Source organism: Nannobrachium achirus, assembly GCF_963921795.1.
Source record: "Nannobrachium achirus genome assembly, chromosome: 22".
NCBI classification, from domain to species: domain Eukaryota; kingdom Metazoa; phylum Chordata; class Actinopteri; order Myctophiformes; family Myctophidae; genus Nannobrachium; species Nannobrachium achirus.
In genome coordinates this window covers 45,013,266-45,038,332 of record NC_137829.1, presented here as the reverse complement: position 1 = coordinate 45,038,332, position 25,067 = coordinate 45,013,266, and the positions used below count along the sequence as shown (strand labels likewise).

Genomic DNA, 25,067 nt, shown 5'->3' with positions numbered 1-25,067 from the left:
GAAACGGATATTACAGGGGTGACCCGAGTCAAACGGGTTTGAACACCACTGCAGTAGACAACCGGTCGGTCCGTTCTATCCATCGCTATCTATCACTGTCCACCAGAGATGTGCCTATTTTAGCTACTTCCGTGTGACACTGTGGTACGACACTGTTAATATACTAAAGAATACATGAAAATTTAAATATGGAGATACAAGGTTTCTACCGGACAGCGAATCTATCGTCACTGTCGGGGCACAAACCTTGTATCTCCAAGTTTCAAATGTGTACGTTTTTCTCATAAAGCAAAGCCCTGCTTCATCATACAAGATTGTCGCACAACACTAAAAGAGTAGATCTACAAGCACACAACGCCTCGCAATTCGAGGCATTGTGTGCTTGCAGATCAGCAGTTTTTCAAAAGTTTTGGACATACAAAGTTTCCACCTGACAACAACGCTATGCTAATTGAGCCAACAGGAACAGTTAATGGCCATGTCGTCGTGCAGGTTATTGGGGACCGCAATAGTTCCATGAAGGCTTTTACACAACCACACCTGCATACGAGAACCGTGGGCGGCTGACTCCTGTATTAACTATTAGACTGCGTTTTTCTTCTGTCAACTCATTGAGTGCCTATCCCGAACTAGTTCGGCTTTATTATCGCATCCCAGAGTGCCAATCCCGAACTAGTTCGGCTTTTTAATTAAAAAAAAAAAAAAAAAAAAATTGAAAACATTTTTATTTTTCAAATTTTATTTTTTTTGTCCTCTGTTTACAGAGGACGATATTTGCCGATATTTGCTGATATTTACCATCCACTCCAATGCAATCCAGGATCTTTAGAGCTCATTTTCTGTTTTTTCTCCCATGCATGAGGTGTGCAAGGTTTAATCATGGCTAAGTTGACGAAAATCTAAATCTAAAATGCTTGGTAGCCAATAGCTAACTTCAAGCTAACTTCATCCTCTTCCTGTACATGCACAAAGGAAAGTGTTCTGGCAAGTCATGGCTCCAGGGCTTGGGCATGCATTACCAGCATATCTCTATTATTCTCTGGCCACTGGGCGCCAGTGATGTAGTGGGGGGGGCACGCGTGGGCACGGCGTGCCCACACTTCTCTCACGTCGCGTGCACGCGCATTGACGCGCGTGCACAAGTGATGCGCGTGCCGGCAGGCTGGCTGCTGGTCCGTGTCATCAAGTACCTACAGTACCGCAGACAGCAAGTACAGAGCAGATCGTCCACCGATTGGTTGTAATATCGCCATGACAACCACCAACCAGCAAGCTGACTGTCCCTTCGGGCTATGGGATAAGACTCACTGACCAACAGTGTCTTCAAACTTTTAGCGGTTCGTAGCCTGCAGCAGTTTGTTTGTTTGTTGTGAATTTTTGTTACCTTGGATTATCTACCCAAGTATTATACCAGCACTGTCTGTACAACGGCAACATGGTACTACGTGCTAAACGTGAGTAAATAAACATGTCTTATTCTTATTGGAGGGCTGGTTAGGTAAGACATAATGCTGCCTATATTAACTATTATATTAAGCCTAAAACGGTTCTGTTATGCCGCCGTGCATTAACCATGTGAATTGTGAAATATCTCTTGTGAAAAGTCTATAGGAAATATTGATATTATATTACAGGTCGTTCTGACCCAGAAATTGGTTGAAATAGGCTCGCCTGCCGTGAGCATGATTGACACAGCAGATGGTAATAGAATATTTGAGAATGGATTAATGAATTGGAAATATCAGTTGTGCAGCTATTTTGCATGGTTTAGCTGATGATCTGGTCATCAAATTATTGGTTGAGTGAGAACCACTGGTCTATATCAACTTGTTGCACTAACTAGCATTGACTGCTATGGTCACTTTTGATTTGGACACTGTACTATTTTAAGTTTAAAGTCATTCGATTGAAAGTTATTGCTCTACATGCGAGCCATCTCGCTGCGGCCGTTTTGTTAGGCGACAGACAGGGAGTGCACAGAATGTTAGAGAGGCATGGGCTGAAGGGCCTTTTGGTGGACAAAGTTGGTTGATAAAGTTAAGGGCTCCAGCCCCCTTTGCTGTATGTGCGCACGTGCCTGGCGGCAGCGCATCACATTACAGACTGATCATTTCAATCCCACCGTTTCTTTGCAAAAACACATTTCTTTTAGAAAACATTTGTATTCTTCTTTCTCCTAGTTTTATTGTTTTTAATGTGTAAATATGGCACTTTATTGTGGGGAAAAACGGGTGTATTTTCCTTTTTTAAATCGTTAAAATAGCGCATTTTTGAACACATTTCGTCACGCGATGCGCGTGCACATTGGCGCGCGAGCACGCGCATTGGCGCGCGTGCACGAATGTGCGTGCACGCGCGTGCGTCGGTGCGTGCCCACACTTCCAAATTTAGCACTACAACACTGCTGGGCGCCCTCTAGTGGTGATAGGCTGGCATTAAATGAGTTAAGAGACCGCTGGCTGTTGAGCTGCCTTTGTATTTGATAGACAAACAGTATTGTGTATATGAGAGTCAGAGACAAACTAGGGCTGGGCAGTGGGCAACTAACCGGACATATTCTATCGAAAGAGAGTGTGACATTATTACGCCATTGAAAGCGAATACAATGTTTATTTTGACCAATCCTGTATGGTAGAGTATGTTATCCTGTACCATAGTTATGCTCAGGGGTGTTGCACCAAATTCTGGGCCCTGTTACAAGGATTCACTGCGGGCCCCCCATGAATGAATGTTAAAAATAGCAGATCTACAAGCTCACAGCGCGGCACCGAGTGCCGCGCTGCGAGCTTGTAGATCTGCTATTTTTGAAAAATTGTGAAAAATCTCTTCGGATATATTTCTATGTCAGTGGTGCTCAAACCTTTTCAAGTAAAGGAATTTCGAAAATAGCAGACCTCCAAGCTCACAATGCGTCACGCTGCGACACGTTGTGAGCTTGGAGGTTGGCTATTTTCGGTGCTTGATACCACACTGAACTAAGAATAATCAAGTGAATACTGGAGATGTGGCGTAACGGCATGGATTTCTAGACAGAAAGGGTAATTCTTTCAACATAAGATTCTGCATTCAAGTTCAGGAGAGTTTGGACAAGGCAATTCTCTTGAACGCTGCCTTCAGGGTATGGCATGGAAAGAGGGGGCATTTGCATTTCTTTCACCATAGTAAAAACTGCATTCATGGTCTGGAGAGGGCACTTTTTTTACAGACAGATAAAAGGGCAGGGGCTCAAGCCCCCTTTGATGTCTATGTGTGCACGACGTGCCTACATCTCTGTGTTCATATTCACACAGAGTATTTTAAAGTAAGTAAGTCAGAAAACAAGTGGGGCGAGAGAGAGAGAGAGAGAGAGAGAGAGAGAGGGAGGAGTTTGGGGTACGGCGTGTGGTGTGGCTAATGACCCAGACTCTCCTCCATGCCGTTGTATAGACACACACTCTGCTGCTTTGATCTGCTGGATCACAGCGTGGCCTAATATTTAAACCCATTCAGAACGGGTACACAGTACTGTGTATCATTATTGTATGCTTTAACTATTGAAAAATAGCAGATATACAAGCTCACAGCGCAGCACCGAGTGCCACGCTGTGAGCTTGTAGATCTGCTATTTTTTGAAAAATCGTGAAAATTTGAATTTTGACCCGATTCTATAAGTGTCTTTTGAATCCTTCTAAGGTTTCTTTTTTTAAAACCTTTGATTCTATGTCAGCAATCTGGCTATAGCCATCGTCAAAGAAAAGGTCCTTTTCACTTAACTGGAGCTCAGTCTGTTTTTGAGAGACTACTATGTCAGTGGTTCTAAAACCTTTTCATGTGAAGGACCCCCAAAATGACATGTATTTGGCCACGGACCCCCCATCTCAAAATATTTAGTTCCAGGGACCCCCATGCAGAATCAAAATTTGAGATACAAACGTTCACTTTAAAAATACATATATGTTCAAAGATTTGCACACATTTTCACGACTTTAAAAAAAATAGCAGATCTACAAGCTCGCAGCGCGGCACTCGGTGCCGCGCTGTGAGCTTGTATATCTGCTATTTTTCAATAGTCAAAGCATTCAATAATTCTAGGCCTAAACGGGTTAAACCCACCCTGGGGAGAGAGAGAGGGAGCCGTAACCGTTTGAAATCACATGCACCAGTTTCCCTGCTTTATTTCAAAACTTAAAACACGGTTATTTTATTTTATGTAGATTCTTTTAAGAATGCCTCATCTGTAACAGACTTAGCAGAATAATATGGAGTGCCTGCATGGCTGCTGTCTTTCTGAAGGGATTAGAGGAGTGCAGGTTTGCGGGTGCGAGGGAGATTTGTATTACTATACATGGTTGGTGGTGGTGCTCAACCTCAGCATTCCATCTCCCAGGGGTCTAGCGCAGGGGTCTTCAGCATAGACATAGAAAGGTAGACGCCTCCTTCGACTCTGATGCATGTGCATTGAGGGACTAAGGGAATCACATGTGCATTGCTTCCACTTGCGTCACACATAGGGAAGTTGCTAGGCCAATCAGAGGTAGGTGGGGGCGGGTCTTTACGTACGCAGCCTGTAAGAACAGCTGAGCCGCGTAACATCGGAACTGGCTCTGTTGAGAATTGAATTGTAGTCCTTGGATAAGTCTCGGAAAAGTCGCGCTGTGATTGACCAGTAGTCACTTTGACTGACAGCGTTCCCTTAGTTTTTCCAGGATGTCCGGACTACAACTGTTGCACGTCAATCCAATGAACTGCAGAGGCGAACGAGGCATCTAGCTCTTTATATCTGTGGTCTTCAGTGGGGGGTCCGGGACCCCTAGGGGGTCCTCAGAGTTACTACAGAGGGTCCTCCAAATCTCTGTGATGGAAACTGTTTTCAAGAATGTCCAAATCCTGAGAACTTTGGCCAAAAACAAGCTCAAAACCTCCGTGGCCTGAAAACGTTGAAGACCCCTGGTCCAGTGCATTGTAACAGGGACAGACTCCCGTGTGTTAACCGGCTGATACCGACAATAAGCCACTCCCGAACCTACTTGTTGGCCCTTACAAGTATATAAATAGCAGTACAGTAACAAATACAGTATACACACACACACACACACACACAGACCCACTGCGGAGCTGGCTTAGAGATTTGGTGGAGCTAAGTTGAGGAAGACAGCTGTGCTGCCTCATTACAATACTGCTGAGCCAAACAGTGACGAGGCACTGGAGAGGAGAGGAGAGGAGAGGGGAGGAGAGGAGAGGCAGCACCTGCAGCTTGCCTGCCACACACACTTTAATGATGGGTATAATGCAGGCTTAAGGAAGGGGAACGACAACGAAATCCAATCTTCCAAAACTTCATCATCATCCCCTGACTGAAGACTTTGCTCTGGGCTGTCACGTCTTTCACTCACGCAGGTAGGAGTTCAGAAAGGCTAAAGCCTTGATTTATGCCCTGTCGAAAACGGGGTGCTAGTAATAAAGCTATGGCTGCCGCTTTGAAACTCAATCCTGACCCTAAAGTCTTTGCGTTGACATTGGGGATTTCCCCAGTTTGGATGTAACACGTGGAAGGAACACGTTATTCCAACGAGTTCCTTTCCCCTCCATCAGGCGCCCCGGCTGGCCAAGGGGAGGCAGTATAGAGACCAGGATTACTGCATGTTTTTTGTGAGGGTATCAACCCTAGGAGACACAGGGAGAACACGCAAACTCCACACAGAAAGGCCCTATCGCCAAACCCACCTAGGGGGTGGGCACTGATGACACGGAGGAGAGAACACGCCCCCAGCACCCACAGTGTCCCCCGGTGGGAATCGAACTCCGGACCTTCTAGCTGTGAAGCGACAGCGCTAACCACTGCGCCACCGTGCAAACTCAAACTAACTACTTGTGACTAGTGACAAAGGTCCACAACGCCAGGGGGAGCCCCGGAGCCCCACTAATCTCGTACCGCCAAATTCGGCACAAACAATGGAGAAGAGTGCATTCTACTATTCTGCCACCAAAATGTGGAACGCCCTTCCACCAGCCATCAAACTGTGCGACTCCCTATCCTCATTCAAAACCACCATAAAAGTGCACCGGTCGCAAAAAGAAAATGTGTGGTCTATTTGGGATTGAAGTTTAGTTGCAAAAGCAAATTCATCCTGTGTTTCACAACTGTCTTTATGAACGTGTGACCTGGCTGAAGAGTAAATCAGCAACAAGCATTGAACGATGAAGGGCTTGATGAAAATTGCAGACCATTATCGGATCATCACCTGACTGTACTGTATGTCCTGCTGTGTGTTGTTATTCACATGGTTTCTCCGCTCAATTCCTGACTTTCACTTTCACTTCCACCGCGGTGTTCGCGGTGTTCTTCCAGAGGTCACAATTTCACAGCAGCACGCATGGAGGATGTGGAACACAGGTGGTGTGAAGATACTGCAGAGAGCCATCCAGAAGAGTTATATCTTCCAGCACGTATCGGAGGTTAAGTCTTAACCGCCGCAAGAACGATCGTCGGCGGGTTTTACGACTCGCTGTATGCCCTGACCTATTTCTCCACGAAGCCCCCCCCCCCCCCCCCCCCCCACACTCGCACCTTCTGTTTCTGCTCCATTGATTTCTCTCTCTCTCTATCTCTCCTCCCCTCGCAGGAGTCAGACACGGCTATCATCTTTGCCCTCTTCTCTTTGAGGCGCTGGCCAGATGTAAGCCAGGGGGCAAAGCTTGAGTTCTCAGCCACAAGCAGGGGCGTCAATTGGGTATGGCAGGGGTATGCAGCTGCCATACCCTGGGTCCAGGGGGGAAAATAAAAGTTACTTTTAAATATGAATACATGAATGTCTCTTTGTCTATCTGCGCTGGTTATTATGTTGTTAAATTACAGTAAAATAACTACAAATGCAAAATTTAACAAAATGGTCACTTTAACAAGGTATTATGATTATATTCTCCAGACTTGTATTCTTCCCATCTTGACAAAATATTATATTCCCAGGTTCCGCAGGTCAGCTGCACAGGTGCAATGCATTATTGTTAATTGTGGCACGTTTACTAACATGCTAAGTTTAGCTGCACTTGAACAACCGTTCCAGGCTGCCATATCCAGCCCAAGAAACCGTAGAAACCTGGGTAAAAAACTGAAAATACTAGTTTTTTTCAGACATTGTGAAAATAGCCGATCTACATGCTCACAACGCCTCGCAGCGCGAGGCGTTGTGAGCATGTAGATCGGCTATTTTCAAAATGTAATGCCTCTTTTCCATGAGGACTTCCATCTTTGCCATACCCTATAGCTTTTGCTGAACTGACGCCACAGGCCACAAGCACGTCCAGAATGCTTGGGAAACCGGAGAGATAGTCCGAGAGAGAGAGAGAGAGAGAGAGAGAGAGAGAGAGAGAGAGGGGGGGGGGGGGGGGGGGAAAGAGAACAAATCAAGAGTCTTCCATCTGAGGGCAAAGTATGAAAGCATTCCCTTTCACAGGAGACAAAAGCACCTCTGTTGGTCTTCCAGCACTCCCAGAGTTTCGGCTCCATAGCTAAACCAACCACACAGCACACACATGGGGAGAGGGGACAGGGGAAGGGGGAAGGCACGTGCACACATAGACATCAAAGGAGGCTTGAGCCCCTGCCCCTTTACCCTTCTGTAAAAAAGTTCCTTCTCCAGACCAGGAATGCAGTTTTCACTATGGTGAAAGAAATACAAACGCCCTCTTTCCACGCCATATACTGGCAGCATTCAAGAGAATGTCCTTGTCCAAACTCTCCTGAACTTGAACGCAGCATCTTATGTTGACAGAATTTCCCTCTCTGTGTAGAAATCAAGCATCGAAAATAGCCGACCTCCAAGCTCACAACGCAGGTCTGCTATTTACGATATTTGCCCTTTTAGAAATTTCAGCCTCTGCAGAGCCTCTCTAACATTCTCTGCACGTCCCTGGGAGGGTGAGAGAAGAAAAAAAACAAGTGTGGTGAAGAAGTAGGTTGGTGTTTTTGGTGGTTGTTTCTTCTCCACGACAAAAGATTGGACTTGAGAAGAAACATTCTATCCTGTAACATCCTCCTTCCCTGGGGTGGGCAGTGAGGAGGTGAGGGGTCAAGGAAACGCCCAGGGGCACCGCCAGGGGTGAAGCTCCTGCTGCCTGGCAGACTGGCACCCGGTCACATGCTGCCCTGCGATGGGTGAGTGAAACCCATCGCCCCCTCGAGGGAGCACGGAGCGAGTACCTCCACCGCAACCTCCAGGGTGAATCCAAAGGGAGCAGCTGGGAGGGGGGAGTGTTTGTGTGTGTATAGGGAACAAAAAAATATACCGGCCTTGCAGTGTTGTAAAGTAACGAAGTACAAGTACTTCGTTACTGTACTTAAGTACACATTTTGAGAATTTGTACTTTTATTTATATTTTTTCAACCCTGAACTTTTACTTACTTACTACGAAAAAATCGTACTTTTACTCCGCTACATTAAAATTGGACACCTCGTTACTCGCTACAAATCGAAAATCTTAATATCATAGCAGTCTGTCTCATACTGTATCATCTCTTCTCCCTGAGTCGGCGCTGCGGTGCGGCACTACATGGAAACTGGTGACCCATCGTGTGCGGTGACTCCAGGGGTCGCTCTCCGAACACGGTCATCATTGTTTGTTTTTGACGCAAATACTGTCACAAATAAAAGTAAGGTCACCATCTTATGTGTAACACGGCCCACGGGATCGCGCCTGGCTCCGGCTTGACGCCTGGCTTGACAAGGAAATGTCAAACTTGGCTTTTCTTTCAAGGAATTAGGATATCGCTCTCTTTTCGCTCTCTCACTAGCTGTTCCCCTGAGGACAGGCGTTCATGAGTCAAACTTTTCACAATTTGTTGGGACGGCAGTAAGATGTCCATAGCCTACTCCTGTCATCGTGTGCTGTGCGCAAAAATAACTGATTTGCAAGCTTACACTGTTACGCTGTTTCAGAGCTAAATGAATCCTGTGGTAAAAAAAAAAACAGATCTGCAAGCTATAGCATCCTGTTAGATATGTTATTTTTAAGCATGCGCCACCGCATATAAAGTTATATGGCTCACACGCATAATGCTAGATTCAACATTTGGGACAGTAGGGATTTGCTATGCATACATTTATTGTTTTTATTTAGGTTATTTATTCATGTAGCTTCACATTTCCAACATGATAAGGATAGGGAATATCTTTATGGACCCATTGCTTGTAAAGAAAGAAAGAGACAGAGAGAGATTATTTGATGTGGAAACGGTGACGCTTATTATGTTTTTATTTGGCCACGCGTTCTTGCGCTATTTATTGTTAAATGAATCAAGAATAAGGCTTTATATTAGGCTATATATTTTGAGAGAGAGAAAAAGAGAGATTTTCCTCCATCCATCCATCGCTAATTACTGCCTGAAATGTGTGAGTTTCGCTTCTTTAAAAAAAGATATAGGAAGCGGCTGTGATTAATAACACAACATTAATTAGAATAGGCAGCAAGTAATTTTCCATATGAATAGCCTATTCTGTCAATAGATCAACAGCAGCCTGTATGACCACGTCCACGTGTCATTTTGTTTACATATTTGGTTCTTTTAACAAAAGTCCCGTGTGAACGCTAACTGGACCAAATTCAAAATGCAACAATGTAAACATTTGGTCCCTGATCCGGACCTTCTAAGCGGACTTTGGGTGAGAACGCCCCCTTAGTTAGATCTGTTATTTTTAAGCATGCACCAATGCATATAAAGTATGGCTCACACGCATATGCTGGATGTTACCTCATTACTTGTGTGATCCAGGTTGAATCCAGTCAATTTGAAGAAATAATAATCCAGCGTTTACTTTGAGGTGACAATAAGAAAGCACAGGCCTACGTTTTCATTCACAATTAACTTCTTGTCTGAAGATCCATTCTATAGCCTATTGTGTCATTTTATAGCCTAGTTTAAACTATAGGGAGCTGCTTGACTCTTTTCAGAAAAGTGCAGACTGGAGTGAGAGCTTAATTGAAATGAACTGTCACCTACATAATATGCGCAGTGAACTGGAATTATATAATGAATTATTCGGAAGCAGGTGTGTAAAGATTCTAATCTATAAACATCTCAAATAGCTTTGGGGAACTTGGTGCCCCAGTGCTATTTGAACCTTTGCATCGTAGGATCAAAATGTTGTGTTCTTACTGTAGGTGTGTGCTTGTGCCCCTGGTATCAAGGGGTCACTGAATGTTCCAACCTATTAATAATAAAACACTTTGAGAATTTTTGGTCTTAATTTTTTGTAGGCATTTTGAAAATATTTTTTGTAATTTTACTTTTACTTGTACTTGTACTTTTTACTTTTACTTTTATACTTAAGTACATTTTAACACTATGTACTTTTGATACTTAAAGTTGTACTATGTAACTTTTTTTATAAAACAAATCTTAAAATTCTCCTAACTATTAAATCACAAAAGTTTTAGAAGATCCGCGCCGTGAATTTCAGCCTGTAAAGCCTTCTCTGTATGTAAACTGAGATCCTTGCCGTGGACCGGATCTCGCGCCAAAATTGCGTCATCACACTACCGGCCAATCACAGCGAGGGTTATACAACTGCCGGCCAATCACAGCGCATCTTGAAGTGGGGTCGCTATGGCAGCCATATTTGTTGTCGCCCGTTTGTACCATCCCTTCTCTAGGTAATTTCGCCTACCAGGCAGGGTGAAGGAGTCCGTATCTCTGGAATTACTGAACGCACAGGAACAAGGGACCCCTTAAAAGATAGATCTCAGCGAGGTGGAGGCAGACGCGGGGGTCTGAAGGTACGAAAAACGTCCGAAAGACGCGGACGCGACCGCGGTTTGCTATAGGGCTAATGACCACTAGTTGGGCATCTTACACAGTATGGCTTTAAGTACATTTTGTGAGAGCTACTTTCATACTTTTACTTAAGTAATAATATTATCGGTGACTTTTACTTTTACTTGATTAACTTTCAAGTGGAATATCGGTACTTTTACTTAAGTATGGGTTTCCAGTACTTTATACAACACTGCGGCCTTGTCGGGTGAAAACCTTGTATGTCGAAATACAAGATCTGCTATTTTCACTCGTTTTGTGCGACAGTCGTATTATGTGATGAAGCAGGGCTTCAATAAAAAAAAGAAAAAGAGAAAACGAACACATTTGAAATCTGGAGATACAAGGTTTCTGCCCGACAGTGACGATATCATCTCTGTCCGGTGGAAACTTTATATGTCTGATAACGGTTAATCCCTTTGCACATAGGCGCGTTTATCTGCACGGATAAAACGGACAATTTCATTTTTTTTAAAGAAAACAATGGTTCTCTACGACCTCATGCACACCGGATCCGAATTAGCCGTGCGACGAGTGGCTGCGGCCGTGCGTTTTTTTTTCGATCGAACCCAGTTCGATTTGTGCGTCTTGTCGCATGCGGTAAAAAAAAATCATCACTCCTTTTATGACTCCTTTTGGGATCCGCAGCGCCGTTTCCGCACAGCATTGCACACCAAATCCAAAGCGTTTTATTCATGCAGCAAACGAAAAAAAAAAAACGCAACTGTCCTGTGTGCAAAGGGCTTTACTTTGTAGGAGTCGAATGAAAAAAAAAAAAGATTGAAAAGCGTCGCCTTGCGCCTCGTTTCGCACGTTTCCAGCTTGCGGAACTGTTACTTTTGATACGTTGCGCGACGCTGTAGTATTATCAAATCAGGCCGTTAATTCACAGGAAAAATATAGATACAGTATGAAAACATTTGGGGATAAGAGGTTTCTACCCGTCAGCGACGATTATGACGGAAGGAACGAAAAGGAAACAAAAGTCAAAACAAGCGTGGATGAGAAAAAAAGAAAGAAAAAAACACAAATGAACGAATCCCTGCACGGCGTAATAACCGCAGGCGGGATGAAATAGAAGATCAAAGGCAAGAAGAAGAAGGAGGCTCGAGGGAAATTGGAAACGTAAAACGAGGTGGCGGTCGCACGCCGGCGAGCGAGGCGACGCGACCGACCGACCGCTGCAGCAGGAGACTCTCGTGTCCTTCCCCACACTCTCTCTCTCTCCAGGGACGTGCTGGGCCCCTGATTCAGCCCGGGAAAAAGAGTTGTAGAGGCCCTCATTGCGCGCCATAGAGAGAGATCTGCTGCTACTTTGTCATTTCAGATCATGACAAGTGACAAGCCAGTGGGCCAATCACATGAGTTATATTTCGTCCTTGTCGGGTGGAAACCTTGTATGTCCAAAACCGTTCATTTTGCATTTATCATTTTTAAAATAATTTAAACTAGTGAAAACAGCCGATCTACAAGCACACAACGCCTCGCACCGCGAGGCGTTGTGTGCTTGTAGATCTGCTGTTTTCACTACTTTTGTGCGACGGACTTGTATAATGAAACAGGGCTTTGCTTTGCGGAAAAAAAATACAAATTTGACACTTGGAGATACGAGGTTCCTGCCCGACAGTGACGATTTACTTTGTTGGCCGCCCAGCCCCCAAAATGGAACAAAGGCCGACATTTTATTTTACATTTTTTTCCTAATGGCCGGCCTGGACCGGCCGGGAATGAACCGGCCGTTCGGGAGTTGTCCCGCTTTTCCCAATGGCCAGCACGTCCCTGTCTCTCTCTGTCCCTCTCCTCTTCACTCTTATCAAAGGCATCATTGAAAGGCGAGCGGCCATTGAAAAGGCTAATGAGTGTAGGCAGGCAGCTGGGGGAAATGATCTCTGTCCACCTCTGGGTGGCGGGTGGCGGGCGGTGGGTTCAGACGCGCCAGGAGTCATAATGACCCCCCCCCCCCCCCCGTGCCTGTGTTGATGAATAGTAATATGCACAAACACTTAAGAGCACATGCACGCGTTTGCAGGGGCGTCACATGGGGGGGGGGGGAGTGGGACTGAGTTACTAGGGCCCAAGGTGGAGGGGCCTGGAATTACTTTATACTTTAGCTATTGAAAAATAGCAGATATACAAGCTCGCAGCGCGGCAGATCTGCTATTTTGTAAAAGTCGTGTGCAAATCTTTGAATATATGTGTATTTTTCAAGCGACCATATTTAACTAAAATTTTGCTTCTGGGGGGTCCATGGAACTAAATATTTTGAGATTGGGGTCCGTGGCCAAATACATATCAATTTGGGGGTCCTTCACATGAAAAATGTTCAGCACCACTAACATAGGTTTTTCAAAAAAACCTTAGAAGCATTTGAAATATTCAAAGAAAAACAGCAGATCTGCAAGCTCGCAGCGCGGCACTCGGTGCCGCGCTGTGAGCTTGTATATCTGCTATTTTTTCAATAGTTAAAGTACCCAGGGCCCAGAATTTGGTGCGACACCCCTGCCGCGTTTGTCTCCTTTGCTGTGCTAGCCATGTCCTTCTGGCTAGACCTGCCCTCTCCCACTCCCTGCTAGGCTCGGTCATGTGTATCATCTAAACTAAACACACGCACACGTGCGCACGCACACGCGCTTTTCCTTTGCGATGTCCTTTGTCTGTTAAGGGAGCTAGACCTGAGCTCAGTCGGGTGCATTGTCACACGCGTGTCGCACACATGCACGCACGCACGCACCCGCAGTGTCATGATGAAGGAGAGTGGAGTGTGTCTCTCTCTGTCTTTCTATGTCCCCCAAAAGTCACAAAGTGTATAAGAGTGCGTGCAGGTGCCCGACGGGAGAGAAGAGTAGGAGAAGATGAGGAGGGACCGCCTCAATAATGCAAACACAGCAGCTCATTAATGAACGGAATACATCAATGAATAATGCTCCTTGAACACCGCTGGCACTGACAGAATACAAACTCATGCCATTTTCACGAACAACATTTTTTTTTAAATTGAAATCTTCGTCTCTAAACTTAATTCCCTGAAAGATTCGGGGAAGATGTGGCGAACGATGCCTTTGCTGGTTAATTAGTGTAATTAGAAAACAATTATGGAAGCAAGTTTCTGAACTTTACGTGCAAATGAGAAAGACAAGTGAACAAAACCAATTGAGAGACAGAATCATCATCGATTAAATAGAGGGACGTGTGTGGAGGCTGTCTGATCTTCCATGACGTGAGTACGTAGCCATAGGCAGAGATGGGAGCCCGCCAGTGAGTGCTATGCGTTTCTTATTTGAAATCGATTTTAAAGCCCCCCCCCCCCAAAGCTTATTTTAGCTTCTTGTTTTCCCCCTCATTTTCTCACCAAACCTTACAAGTACAGACTTGTGGTTTGAAACGCTGTCACGCCTTCATAACACTAAGACGCACCACTACTTCCACCCCTCATTTCTCACATGGCCCTCTTCTAGCGCCACCATGAGGCCGATTCTTGCAAAACACATTTTTGGACACTGCTCCTACAAATTTTGCCCAAAAATCACGCAAAGCGGTACACAGTTTGCCTATCAACATGGATCTGTCACATTTAGTGCCACCATCAGGCCGATTTTTACATGCGGTCACTTATCTCCCGATTTAGGGAGTCTTACTGGTAAATATCCTCGTTGCTGTTGGGCCGTTTATCTCCATATTATTTTCGTAAATTAACACCATACTTGATCACACTACAGCGCCACACAAAAGCATCAAAAGTAGCAGATCAGCAAGCAGGGGCGTCACAAGGGGTAGGAAAGTGGGACTGAGATACCAGGGCCCAAGGTGGAGGGGCCCTAGTAGCTTTAGCTGTTGAAAAATAGCAGATATACAAGCTCACAGCGTGGCACCGAGTGCTGCGCTGCGAGCTTGTAATCTGCTATTTTTGAAAAGTCGTGAAAATGTGTGCAAATCTTTGAATAATATGTATTTTTTAAGCAAACATTTGTAACTCAAGTTTTGCTTCCGGGGGGGTCCCTGGAACTAAATATTTTGAGATGGGGGTCCGTGGCCAAATTCATATCATTTTGGGGGTCCTTCACACGAAAAAGTTAATTTGAGCATCACTGACATGGAAACATGGAACACATTTTCACAATTTTTCAAAAATAGCACATCTACAAGCTCGCAGCATGGCTGTGAGCTTGTATATCTGCTATTTTTCAATAGTTAACATTCATGGGGGGCCCGCAGTGAATCCTTGTACCCAGGGCCCAGAGTTTGGTGTGACGCCCCTGTCAGCAAGCTCTAAATGCGACACAAAGTGGTGCGTTTTGAAAACTGAAAAAGACAGAAAAGACACTACTGCAGTATGGAGCCCTGACAAAGACAGAAAAGTCTCTGTCGAGGGGCCAACTTGCACCTCGTGCACTTGTGCCATGTATGGCCGACGTGTGCGCCAGCAGAGTAGCGCGCCGCGTCGCGCCGCGAGCTCCAGAGCGGCTGTTAGCTACGACTTTACAATGTCAACGAGCACAAATCTTTGACACAGCTGCCAGGGATAACGGACAAACAGGCGTAAATAGTCCCAGAGAAAACATTTAACAACAGGGGTCATGGAGGAGAGCCACAGGCAGGGAGCCGAGCTCCAGTACCTGCCTGGCGAAAAGAGAGAATAACTAGGTGCAGGGGTGTCGCACCGAATTCTGGGCCCTGGGTACAAGCATTCACTGTGGGCCCCCCATGATTTTTGTGCTTTAACTATTGAAAAATAGCAGATATACAAGTTCACAGCGCGGCACCAAGTCTTTGAATATTTGAAATCCTACTGTTTCTAGTCAGTGGTGCTCAAACTTTTTCACGGGAAGGACCCCCAAAATGATACGTATTTGGCCACGGACCCCCATCTCAAAACATTTAGTTCCGGGGACCCCCCAGAAGCAAAATTTGAGTTATAATTGTTCGCTCAAAAAATAGATATATTCAAAGATTTGCACACATTCTCACGACAATAGCTAAATAATTAAGGCCCTTCCACCTTGGGCCCTAGTAACTCATTCCCACTCCTCTCCCCGCCTTATGACGCCCCTGACTTGGTGCTCGGTGGAGCTTCATGTCGAGTTAAAAAACGTGCGGTCGGTGCTTCTAAGATCAATGGGACCAAGACTTGAAAAAAGAGGAGCGATCCAAGCACACACAAAAATAAAGGAGGAGAAGGCGGGCGTAAAATCAAGGTACTTTATTCATTACAAAAAGGTTAAAAAGCCAACATGCCTCGACCCACTGGTATTCATCAGGGCATGTGTATCCTCCAGTACCTGCCTGCTGAGCCGCGCTAAATCTAGAAGGTCACTTAGAATGCACAATACGATACGTTGTTATGATATTTATTATTAACTAGAAAGATGCAATTGGAAATTGCGAGTGTGGTTGCTGACGGTTGCTTACTATATTCTACTGCAGGGGTCTTCAACAGGGGGTCCGCGGCCCCTAGGGGGTCCGCGGAGGTACTGCAGGGGGTCTGTGAAATTATTGCTTTTTTTTTTTTTTTTTTCATTTTTCACATTTATGTTAAAAAATAAATCATGATTCTATCCATTTTGAATAGCTTGAATACATGATTACTATGCAATCGACAGATTGTTGATATTATTGACGCTTATTATTATCGCTGTAACTTGTACATGTTTAAAATAAAAAATATGTCGTAGCCCCGACCCCCCCACCCTACGAGGTGGTAGGGGGTCCCTGCTCCATCTCCCCATCAGTTTGGGGGTCCCCGGCCTGAAAACGTTGAAGACCCCTGTTCTACAGTAAGCTAACTGTCATGTGAAGCTCCACCAATTGATTCCCACTCCCACTGATTCCTACTGATTCCCACTCCCACTGATTCCTACTGATCCTCACTCCCACTGATTCCTACTGATTCCCACTCCCATCGATTCCCCTCTCCCTGCCATTTCCAATGGCAGCGGAAAAGTTACCCTATAGTGATAGATAAAGTTTCCCCAGGACTATAATGTGTTGCCCTGTTGGGCAACAACACTAATAACACTTTAGCAAGAGGTGAAACCCAGAGATGAAACCATGTTACATTCTTAGATCGCCACGATTTAAAGACTTTATTATTTGCTGTTCGCCGGCATATTTAGCCACTTGTCCGCTCACTTGAAATCAAAATCACTAAAAATCCCTGCTCTGAGTATCTGACATATCACTGTGATGTCACAGTGATGTGTCAGGGCAGGGGTCGGCAACCCAAAAATGTTGAAAGAGCCATATTGGACCAAAAAACAAACCAAAACAAATCTGTCTGGAGCCGCAAAAAAATATAAAAGCCTATATATCGTTGTTGTCGGGTGGAAACCTTGTATGTCCAAAACGTCGTTTTGTATTTATCATTTAAAAAATGAACTAAACTAGTGAAAACAGCCGATCTACAAGCACACAACGCCTCGTTGTGTGCTTGTAGATCTGCTGTTTTCACTACTTTTGTGCGTCAGTCTTGTATGATGAAGCAGGGCTTTACTTTGCGACAAAAAAAAAACAAAAAAAAACATATAAATTTGAAACTTGGAGATACAAGGTTTCTGCCCGACAGTGACGATAAAAAAAAAAAAAAACGTTAAAAACAAAAAATACATTTTTTCCCCCATCTTTTTCCATTTTCATACATTTTTGAAAAAGTTCCAGGGAGCCTCTAGGGTGGCGCTAAAGAGCCGCATGTGGCTCTAGAGCCACGGGTTGCTGACCCCCGCACAGTGTCAGTCGTTACCTGGACGGAAAACAGACAAGCTGTGCCGGTTCTGACAGTAAACTGCGACCTACGGTACAATATTTTGCCTCTGAGATGTGGAGTAGAAGTAAAAGTACTGAACACTGGAAATACTACACTAAAGTAAAAAAAGAAAACACCTCAAACTTGTACAGTACGTAAAGGAGTAGTTCACCACTTTTCAACCTGTCTTCATATAATAGGTCCTCACTAATGTTCATAATAAAATAGCACAATATTGTTTTCTATTCAGTCTGGGTCTCATAGGAGAGCTTGTCAAATCCTTCTACCGGTGACATCATCGTTTGACAAAAAAAATATTCAATAATATTTTTGGAAAAAAAAATATTTCGATTTTTATTATTACGAGAACAATGGCTTCCACTTTAACATTGCAACTTTTTCAGGAATAGAAAGCCTGCAGTTTCTATTAGCTTGCATTTCCCATTGATGATTGTCACCGGTAGAAGGATTTGACCCACCCACAGCTCTCCTATGAGACCCAAACTGAGTAGAAAAAAATTTTGATATTTTATCATGAACATTAGTGAGGACCTATTATATGAAGATAGGTTGAAAAGTGGTGGAGTGCCCCTTTAAGTAAATGTGTTACCATCGGGGACAGAGTTAGAGTTCCTTTATGGGGGTCTAATTGACCCATACAAGTCTGTAACTCTAATAGTATGCAAATGGTGTCATAGTTAAGGGGAGACCTTGAAATGTGAACGTTTAAGGGGAACTAGTGTTAGACTCACAGCATTCCTGCGGGCTGCGGTTGTTGCGGATGAGGACCTTCTGGTTGGCGGTGCGGAAGAGGCTGGTCCAGTTGACCGTGTTGTAGAAGCACAGCTGGCTGTTCTCGGCGATGTGCACGTTGCCCGCGCTGACCTCACTCAGCGACTGCAGCTGCAGCGAGGAGATGCCGCGCTGCTTCAGCACCAACAGGGAGATCCCACTGGATACATGGAGAGGAGAAGAGAGGAGAAGAGAAGAGAAGAGAAGAGAAGAGAAGAGAAGAGAAGAGAAGAGAAGAGAAGAGATAAGACAGGGGTGGAGCAACTTTGATGATGGAGAGGGGCCACTATTATTTCCACACTCAATGCATATCGATTACTGTCGAACAAAACCTTTCATCTCCAGTAATCTGCAATTTTTGCTACTTTTGAATAGGAATCCTGAATTATCTTTTGTCATTTTTTTAATTGGAATCCTGAAATGTAACATTTTGATCTAATTTCAAATGCATTTAATTATACTTGTATTAACTTTATGAACTTAAATACAAATACATTGAACATGAAAAGACTAACATTTTAATACTACTAGTCATTCAACTACTAACATAAACTGAAGCATTTAAAGGCGGGTCATGTTTGCATGTTTGAATGTTAACTGGCTGAAATCAATATTATATCAGTATTCCAATATCAACCTGCGGGCCGCTATTAAGTGAAAGTGGGGGCCACATGTGGCCCCCGGGCTGCCAGTTGCCCATGTATGAGATAAGAGGCTGTTTCAGTAGTCAAAGGACATGGAACACAGAAGAGGGAAGAGAGGGGGGGGGAGGGGGGGGGGGGGGGGGGGGGGGGGGGGGGGGGGGGGGGGGGGGGGGGGGGGGGGGGGGGGGGTGCGGTGGGATGTGGACAGAATGATGGATCATCAAGGACCCCCTTAGTTGAGAGAGAGATGCAGCAGGGACCCCCCACAACCTGTTCATAGATTCCATATCATTTCATCGTTTGACAGCACAATCATCACACACGCACGCACGCACACACACACACACACACACACACACACACACACACACACACACACACACACACACACACACACACACACACACACACACACACACACACACACACACACACACACACACACACACCACACACACACACACACACACACACACAGACAGACAGTGACAGTTTCAAACAAGATGACAGCTCCCCACTTAGGTAAAAGCCCATACAGGAACAACAGCTGAGCTCTCTGCAACCCCCCCCCCCCCCCCCCCCCTCTCCATTCAGCCTCATCCAACTCATATCGCGCATCTCTCGCCCTCATCTCCCTTTTCTTCCATCTCCTCCCATGCTACCGCACCACCACCACCACTTTCTTTCTTTTCTCTCTACAGCAGGGTCCTCAACCTTTTCAGAGATTCCATATCACTTCATTGTTTGACAGCACAATCATCAGTGTATTTTGGATTTGTGTCAATTTTGGGTTTTCAGATATTTAACCACTTGAACCGTCAATACTTAATAAACTTGACCAGTGTGCTCTTGTTCCCCTTCTACACCATACCTTTTTGCCCAAAATAGCCGATCTACAAGCTCACAACGCCTCGCGCTGCGAGGCGTTGTGAGCTTGTAGATAGGCTATTTTTGGCTAAAGTTCTCAGAATATGGACACTTAGGGTTAATATAAAAAAGGAGAAGAAGATTTCTATCACACAAAGATTTGTGAGGACCCCCTGAAGTAACTGACCCCCTGTTGAAGACCCTTGCTCTACAGTCCTCCACAGTTGCGTCCCCTCTCCCCCCCCCCCCCCGGCCTTTTGCCTCACCCCGTGTTCTCCTTGCTTTGGTTCTCGCCATCGTCTCTCACCCATGTTCCCTCCCTGCCTCCCCCCCTCTCTCTCTCTGTCCGGCGGAAGCCTCGTTATGTCCAAAACGGTTACTTTTTCACGATTTTCAAAATCGAAAACCGTCAAACGCAGCAGATCAACAAGCTCTGGAAAATCTATACGATTTTGTCAAATATATATGTGTCTGTCTGCGGTCTGTGTTTAAGCCCCGTAGCCAATCACGGGCCACGGTCGTGTATGCCCGTAGCCAATCAGCGAGGGGCAAAGGGTGACATCATAATTATCAAGGCATATTTATCTTCTTAAAATACAATAGGTACTAGACGGTACGGTACTGCTGTCTGGCTCGCCGTTCTTTGGCTAGGAGCCGTCGCCATGGTGACATGTTATACGCCCATGTTATAGCCTCCCAGGTCTATGGGACCGTACCCATCCCCCCCAGGATATGGCAAAGGGCAGGGACAACTGCTCAGGACGGAGGGCTATGTCTCTGTGTGTATTTGTTGCACCTCTGGTGCGTGTGGTGCGTCGTCTATCTATGCCAGTGGCTAAAGCCATGTTTCCATAAACGTATTCGAATTAGGGAAGCGAATTATCAGAAATGCGTATGAAGACAAAGCGAATTTAGCCTGTTTCCAATAAACTGATGAAATGCGATTCTTGGCAGATCCTGCCTGGGTCCGTCTGACCGACGTGCTGTAAACACTTCCCGCGGGCTTGCACACAGTGCACAGAGCTGGGATGGGGGCTGATCTTTCAGGACAGAGTCACCGAGAGACGTGAGCACTGCTGTGACTCGCTGCACACTCATCCCGACCCAGAGCCGGTCGCGACGCACCGCAGCGGAGAAAGTGTCGGGTTGAGTCCTCCGGGCAGACTGCATCCTGCAGCGTCGCAGATACGAGCTACTGTGAGCTTGTAGATCGGCCACTTTTGGCACGCGCAACACGGTGTGATGACAAATGGTCACTCCGTGTGTAAACAACCGGTTTGTTTTGTGGGCTAAACGCTATACAATGGACGTTAATTAAGCGGCGGGGGAAAGTGTTAAAGGAGGACGACAGACCTCCTTTAACACCAGAACATCATCATCATTTGTTCGCATTTATTCTCTGACCAGTTTCCATTCACAAATGCGCATTTAGTTTATTCGATAAAGCCTCAAAATCCACCTCCTCCAAGCGGATACATTTTTTTTTGCGGATAATGAAAGTTTATTCCATTTTGAAGTGTTTCCATAAAAAGATTTTGCGAATAAAGCCTTACATGTGCATAAGAGGCTTTATGCAAACGCCACTTATGTCTGTATTGCGCACGTCTAGTAGCGCGCGAACATTAGGATTGCGGCCGAACTTCTAGTAAGGATACAAACGGGTATTTATCCAGGTTATAATACGCAATCTCTAGACGTGAGCGGCCCAAGATCAGACGGATCTAGTAGCTAAAAACGTAGAATATGGAGACAACGACGTCGGAAAATAAGTTTCCCACTCAGCCTGTTCTGTTTTCATACCTCTCTCCCCCTCATCCCCCCCCACCCCCCCCCCCCCCCCCCCCCCGGGCGGGGGTGTCAGAGCTGTCAGGGGGGGAGGAAGGGAGATGTTAACAGGGTCAACCTCCTGAGGGGGGGGGGGGGGGGGGGGGGATACATGGCAGGGGGGGTACATGGCAGGCTGTAATTTGTACGGTGGGGCCGGTGTCTCCGTCTGTAGGTGGATGACACCCTGATGACCCTGGGGTGGGGGGAGTGAGACTGAGTTAATAGGGCCCAAGGTGGAGAGGCCTTAATATAAACTATAAAATACATGTAACTTTGCAGGTCCCTGATTTTTGAAAAAGTTGTGAAAATGTGTGCAAATCTTAAATCTGAATATGTATGTTTTAAGTGAACATTTGTAACACACACACACACACGTGGGTGTCCACGGCCAAATACATGTAACTTTGCAGGTCCTTGACATGAAAAAGTTTTGAGAACCACTGATTTAGAAGAAGCGTTTAGAAGTCATGTATAGAATCGGGTCGGAATATTCAAAGACACACAGACACACACACACACACACACACACACACACACACACACACACACACACACACACACACACACACACACACACACACACACACACACACACACACACACACACACACACACACACACACAGTGTCACTGGCTGGGTTAGGTGTCCATTCTGTCCAAGTAGGGAGGATAATGGATGTCATTGCCGTCAGCTCGCTCATTATAATTAGCGCGTCGCTCCGTGGCCAGTGGGCGGCGGGGCATCGACTGGCCATGATTAACTAGGCTAAGATGACACTCTGGCATGTTCAATGACCAATCACAGCTCAACTCTCAAAATGACCTTATTAGCTTATCATCCACTTGGACGTGTGAACTTTAGCTGGTTAATCCGCAAACATACTGTATGGAATGGAAAATTAGGCTTGGATTAAAAAGTAACACCCGTGTGAAGTGAGTGGTGCTCACTTCACACTCCACACTAATGATACTGTTACGGAAAAGAAACCACTCAAAAATAGTCCCTTTTAAACATACTATAATGGTTTGTATCCGTTCTGTTGCGACAAAAGAAGGCTAGAAACACAACCACCCTAAGGACTATAAACCATGGATTGACATCTAGACCTGCTGTACATACAGTATGAAACAGAGCTGATACCTTTAAATGCATTTGAGAAAAAAACAATGCTGCTATTTGTTCCAAAAGTGTACCCTGTATTTAAAATGTCACAATGCAACATAGCTCTGTTTACACAATGCTGCACTCCCTCCAACAGTATATAGGCTATGTTCCCCATTTTCAACTGTTTTTATTTGATTTGTGACACTTGCTTTGGCAATGTAAACATATGTTTTCTCATGCCGATGAAGCTCCTTTGAATTGAATTGAATTGAATTATACACCACATAATGTGTGTAACGCCCAGGAATCGAACCCGGGTCTCCCCCGTGGTGGAAAGCCACCATCTTATCCACTAGCCAAAAGGAGAATTCCCCCTTGGTTAAGGGAGATATTAGGCTTTCAGCCGCTTTGAAACACTACTGCTACAAGTGCACTCAGGCATGGGAAACCCTGTTATCCCACAACTTTCAAAGTGGGGGGCATCACTCAAATCAGACCTCATCCATCCATCCATCCATCCCATTTCAAAATGTTCTTAAAATAATATTGAAAAAGGAATGGTTCTGGACAAACTGTACAGCAAAGGTCTTCAACGTTTTCAGGCCAAGGACCCCTTAGTTGAGAGAGAGATGAAGCAGGGACCCCCACAACCCATAGATTCCATATAGTTTCATCGTTTGACGGCACAATCATCAGTGTATTTTGGATTCATGTCAATTTGTGTTTTCAGATATTTAACCACTCGAACCTTCACCCCATAAATATCTTTTTAATCCGAGGCAACCCTAAATTATAATTTTCACTCCCAGCACCTTAAATTTATAGCATATCGTCGTTGTCGGGTGGAAACCTTGTATGTCTGAAACCGTTCGTTTTGCATTTGTCATCTATAAAATGTACTAAAATAGTGAAAACAGACGAACTACAAGCACACAACGCCTCGCGACAGAGGTTTCTGCCCGACAGTTACGATATTTTAGTGATTATGTTGCGAAGAAAACGTTGAGATAATAGCCATTTTGGTTAGAACTAACTATGTACTTCAAGTTTAAAATGATACTAAATATTTTTTCAAGTGTCCAGATAAATTCCAAATATTATCAAATGATCTCGCGGCACCCCTGGACTGCCGTCGCGGCACCCCAGGGTGCCCTGTCACCCACTTTGAAAACCCCTGCCCTAGGGGTCCCGGACCCCCTGTTGAAGACCCCATGTCCAGTACAGGGTTACTGTACCTGTAGAGAGCTCTTCCTCCGATGGTTACCAGGTTGGAGAAAACACTCAAGTCTGTCATGTTTTCGGGCCAAGACTGGATGTTCAGGAAGCCTGGATGGGCAGAGGCACGCACGCACGCACGCACGCACGCACGCACGCACGCACGCACGCACGCACGCACGCACGCACGCACGCACGCACACACACACACACACACACACACACACACACACACACACACACACACACACACACACACACACACACACACACACACACACACACACACACACACAGTTATGAGTTATGGTGGATAGCACTCAGATGGCTCACAGCAGACAAGAATGAAAGACAAAAGATTTGTAACATTTTAATGTTACACGTCAGTAGGGTTGATACCCTCACCAAAAAAAACAAAAAAAAAAACATGCAGTAATCCTGGTCTCTATACTGCCTCCCCCTGGCCAGCCGGGGCACCTGATGGAGGGGAAAAGGAGCTGGTTGGAATAACGTGTTCCTTTCCACGCACTACGTCCAAACCGGGGAAATCCCCCCTGTCAGGTGAAAAGAAGCGGCTTGGACTATACTCGTGCATGGAAAGAAGCGTGAGGTCAGTCCGTTGCTCTCCCCAGGTTGGCAGAGGGAGTGTAGCATCCAAGATTACATTTGACAATTGCCACTGGGTGGAAAGAAATTGTTATAAAAATCATGGGATAAAAATTTAGTTAAAACATATAATAATTTGCATTATAGTTTGCATGTTCTCCCCGTGTCTCCTAGGGTAGATACCCTCACAAAAACATGCAGTAATCCTGGTCTCTATAAAGCCTCCCCCTGGCCAGCCGGGGCGCCTGATGGAGGGGAATGGAACTGGTTGGAATAACGTGTTCCTTCCACGCGCTACGTCCAACCGGGGAAGCTCCCCCTGTCAGGTGATAAGAAGCGGCCTGCTCACTCCTCATGCATTGAAGGAAGCATGAGCTCAGTTCGGGGCCCACCCCAGGTTGGCAGAGGGAGAGTAGAGCCCAGGATCACAGCTTAGGCAATTGGCACCGGGTGAAAAAAATGGGTTACAAAAATCGTGGGATAAAA

At 45.4% G+C, this 25,067-nt stretch overlaps 1 protein-coding gene across 1 annotated transcript in view; it reads right to left on the bottom strand.

Annotated features, from left to right (window-relative positions):
• erbb4b (erb-b2 receptor tyrosine kinase 4b) overlaps positions 1-25,067 on the bottom strand; it is a gene marked incomplete at both ends in the record, with an annotated part of 423,596 nt that overhangs the window by 181,123 nt on the left and 217,406 nt on the right. The window contains 2 exons of the mRNA XM_080752915.1: positions 18,278-18,477; positions 23,996-24,086. Coding sequence (XP_080609041.1) covers positions 18,278-18,477; positions 23,996-24,086 — 291 coding nt within the window. The remainder of the gene's footprint in view (positions 1-18,277; positions 18,478-23,995; positions 24,087-25,067) is intronic.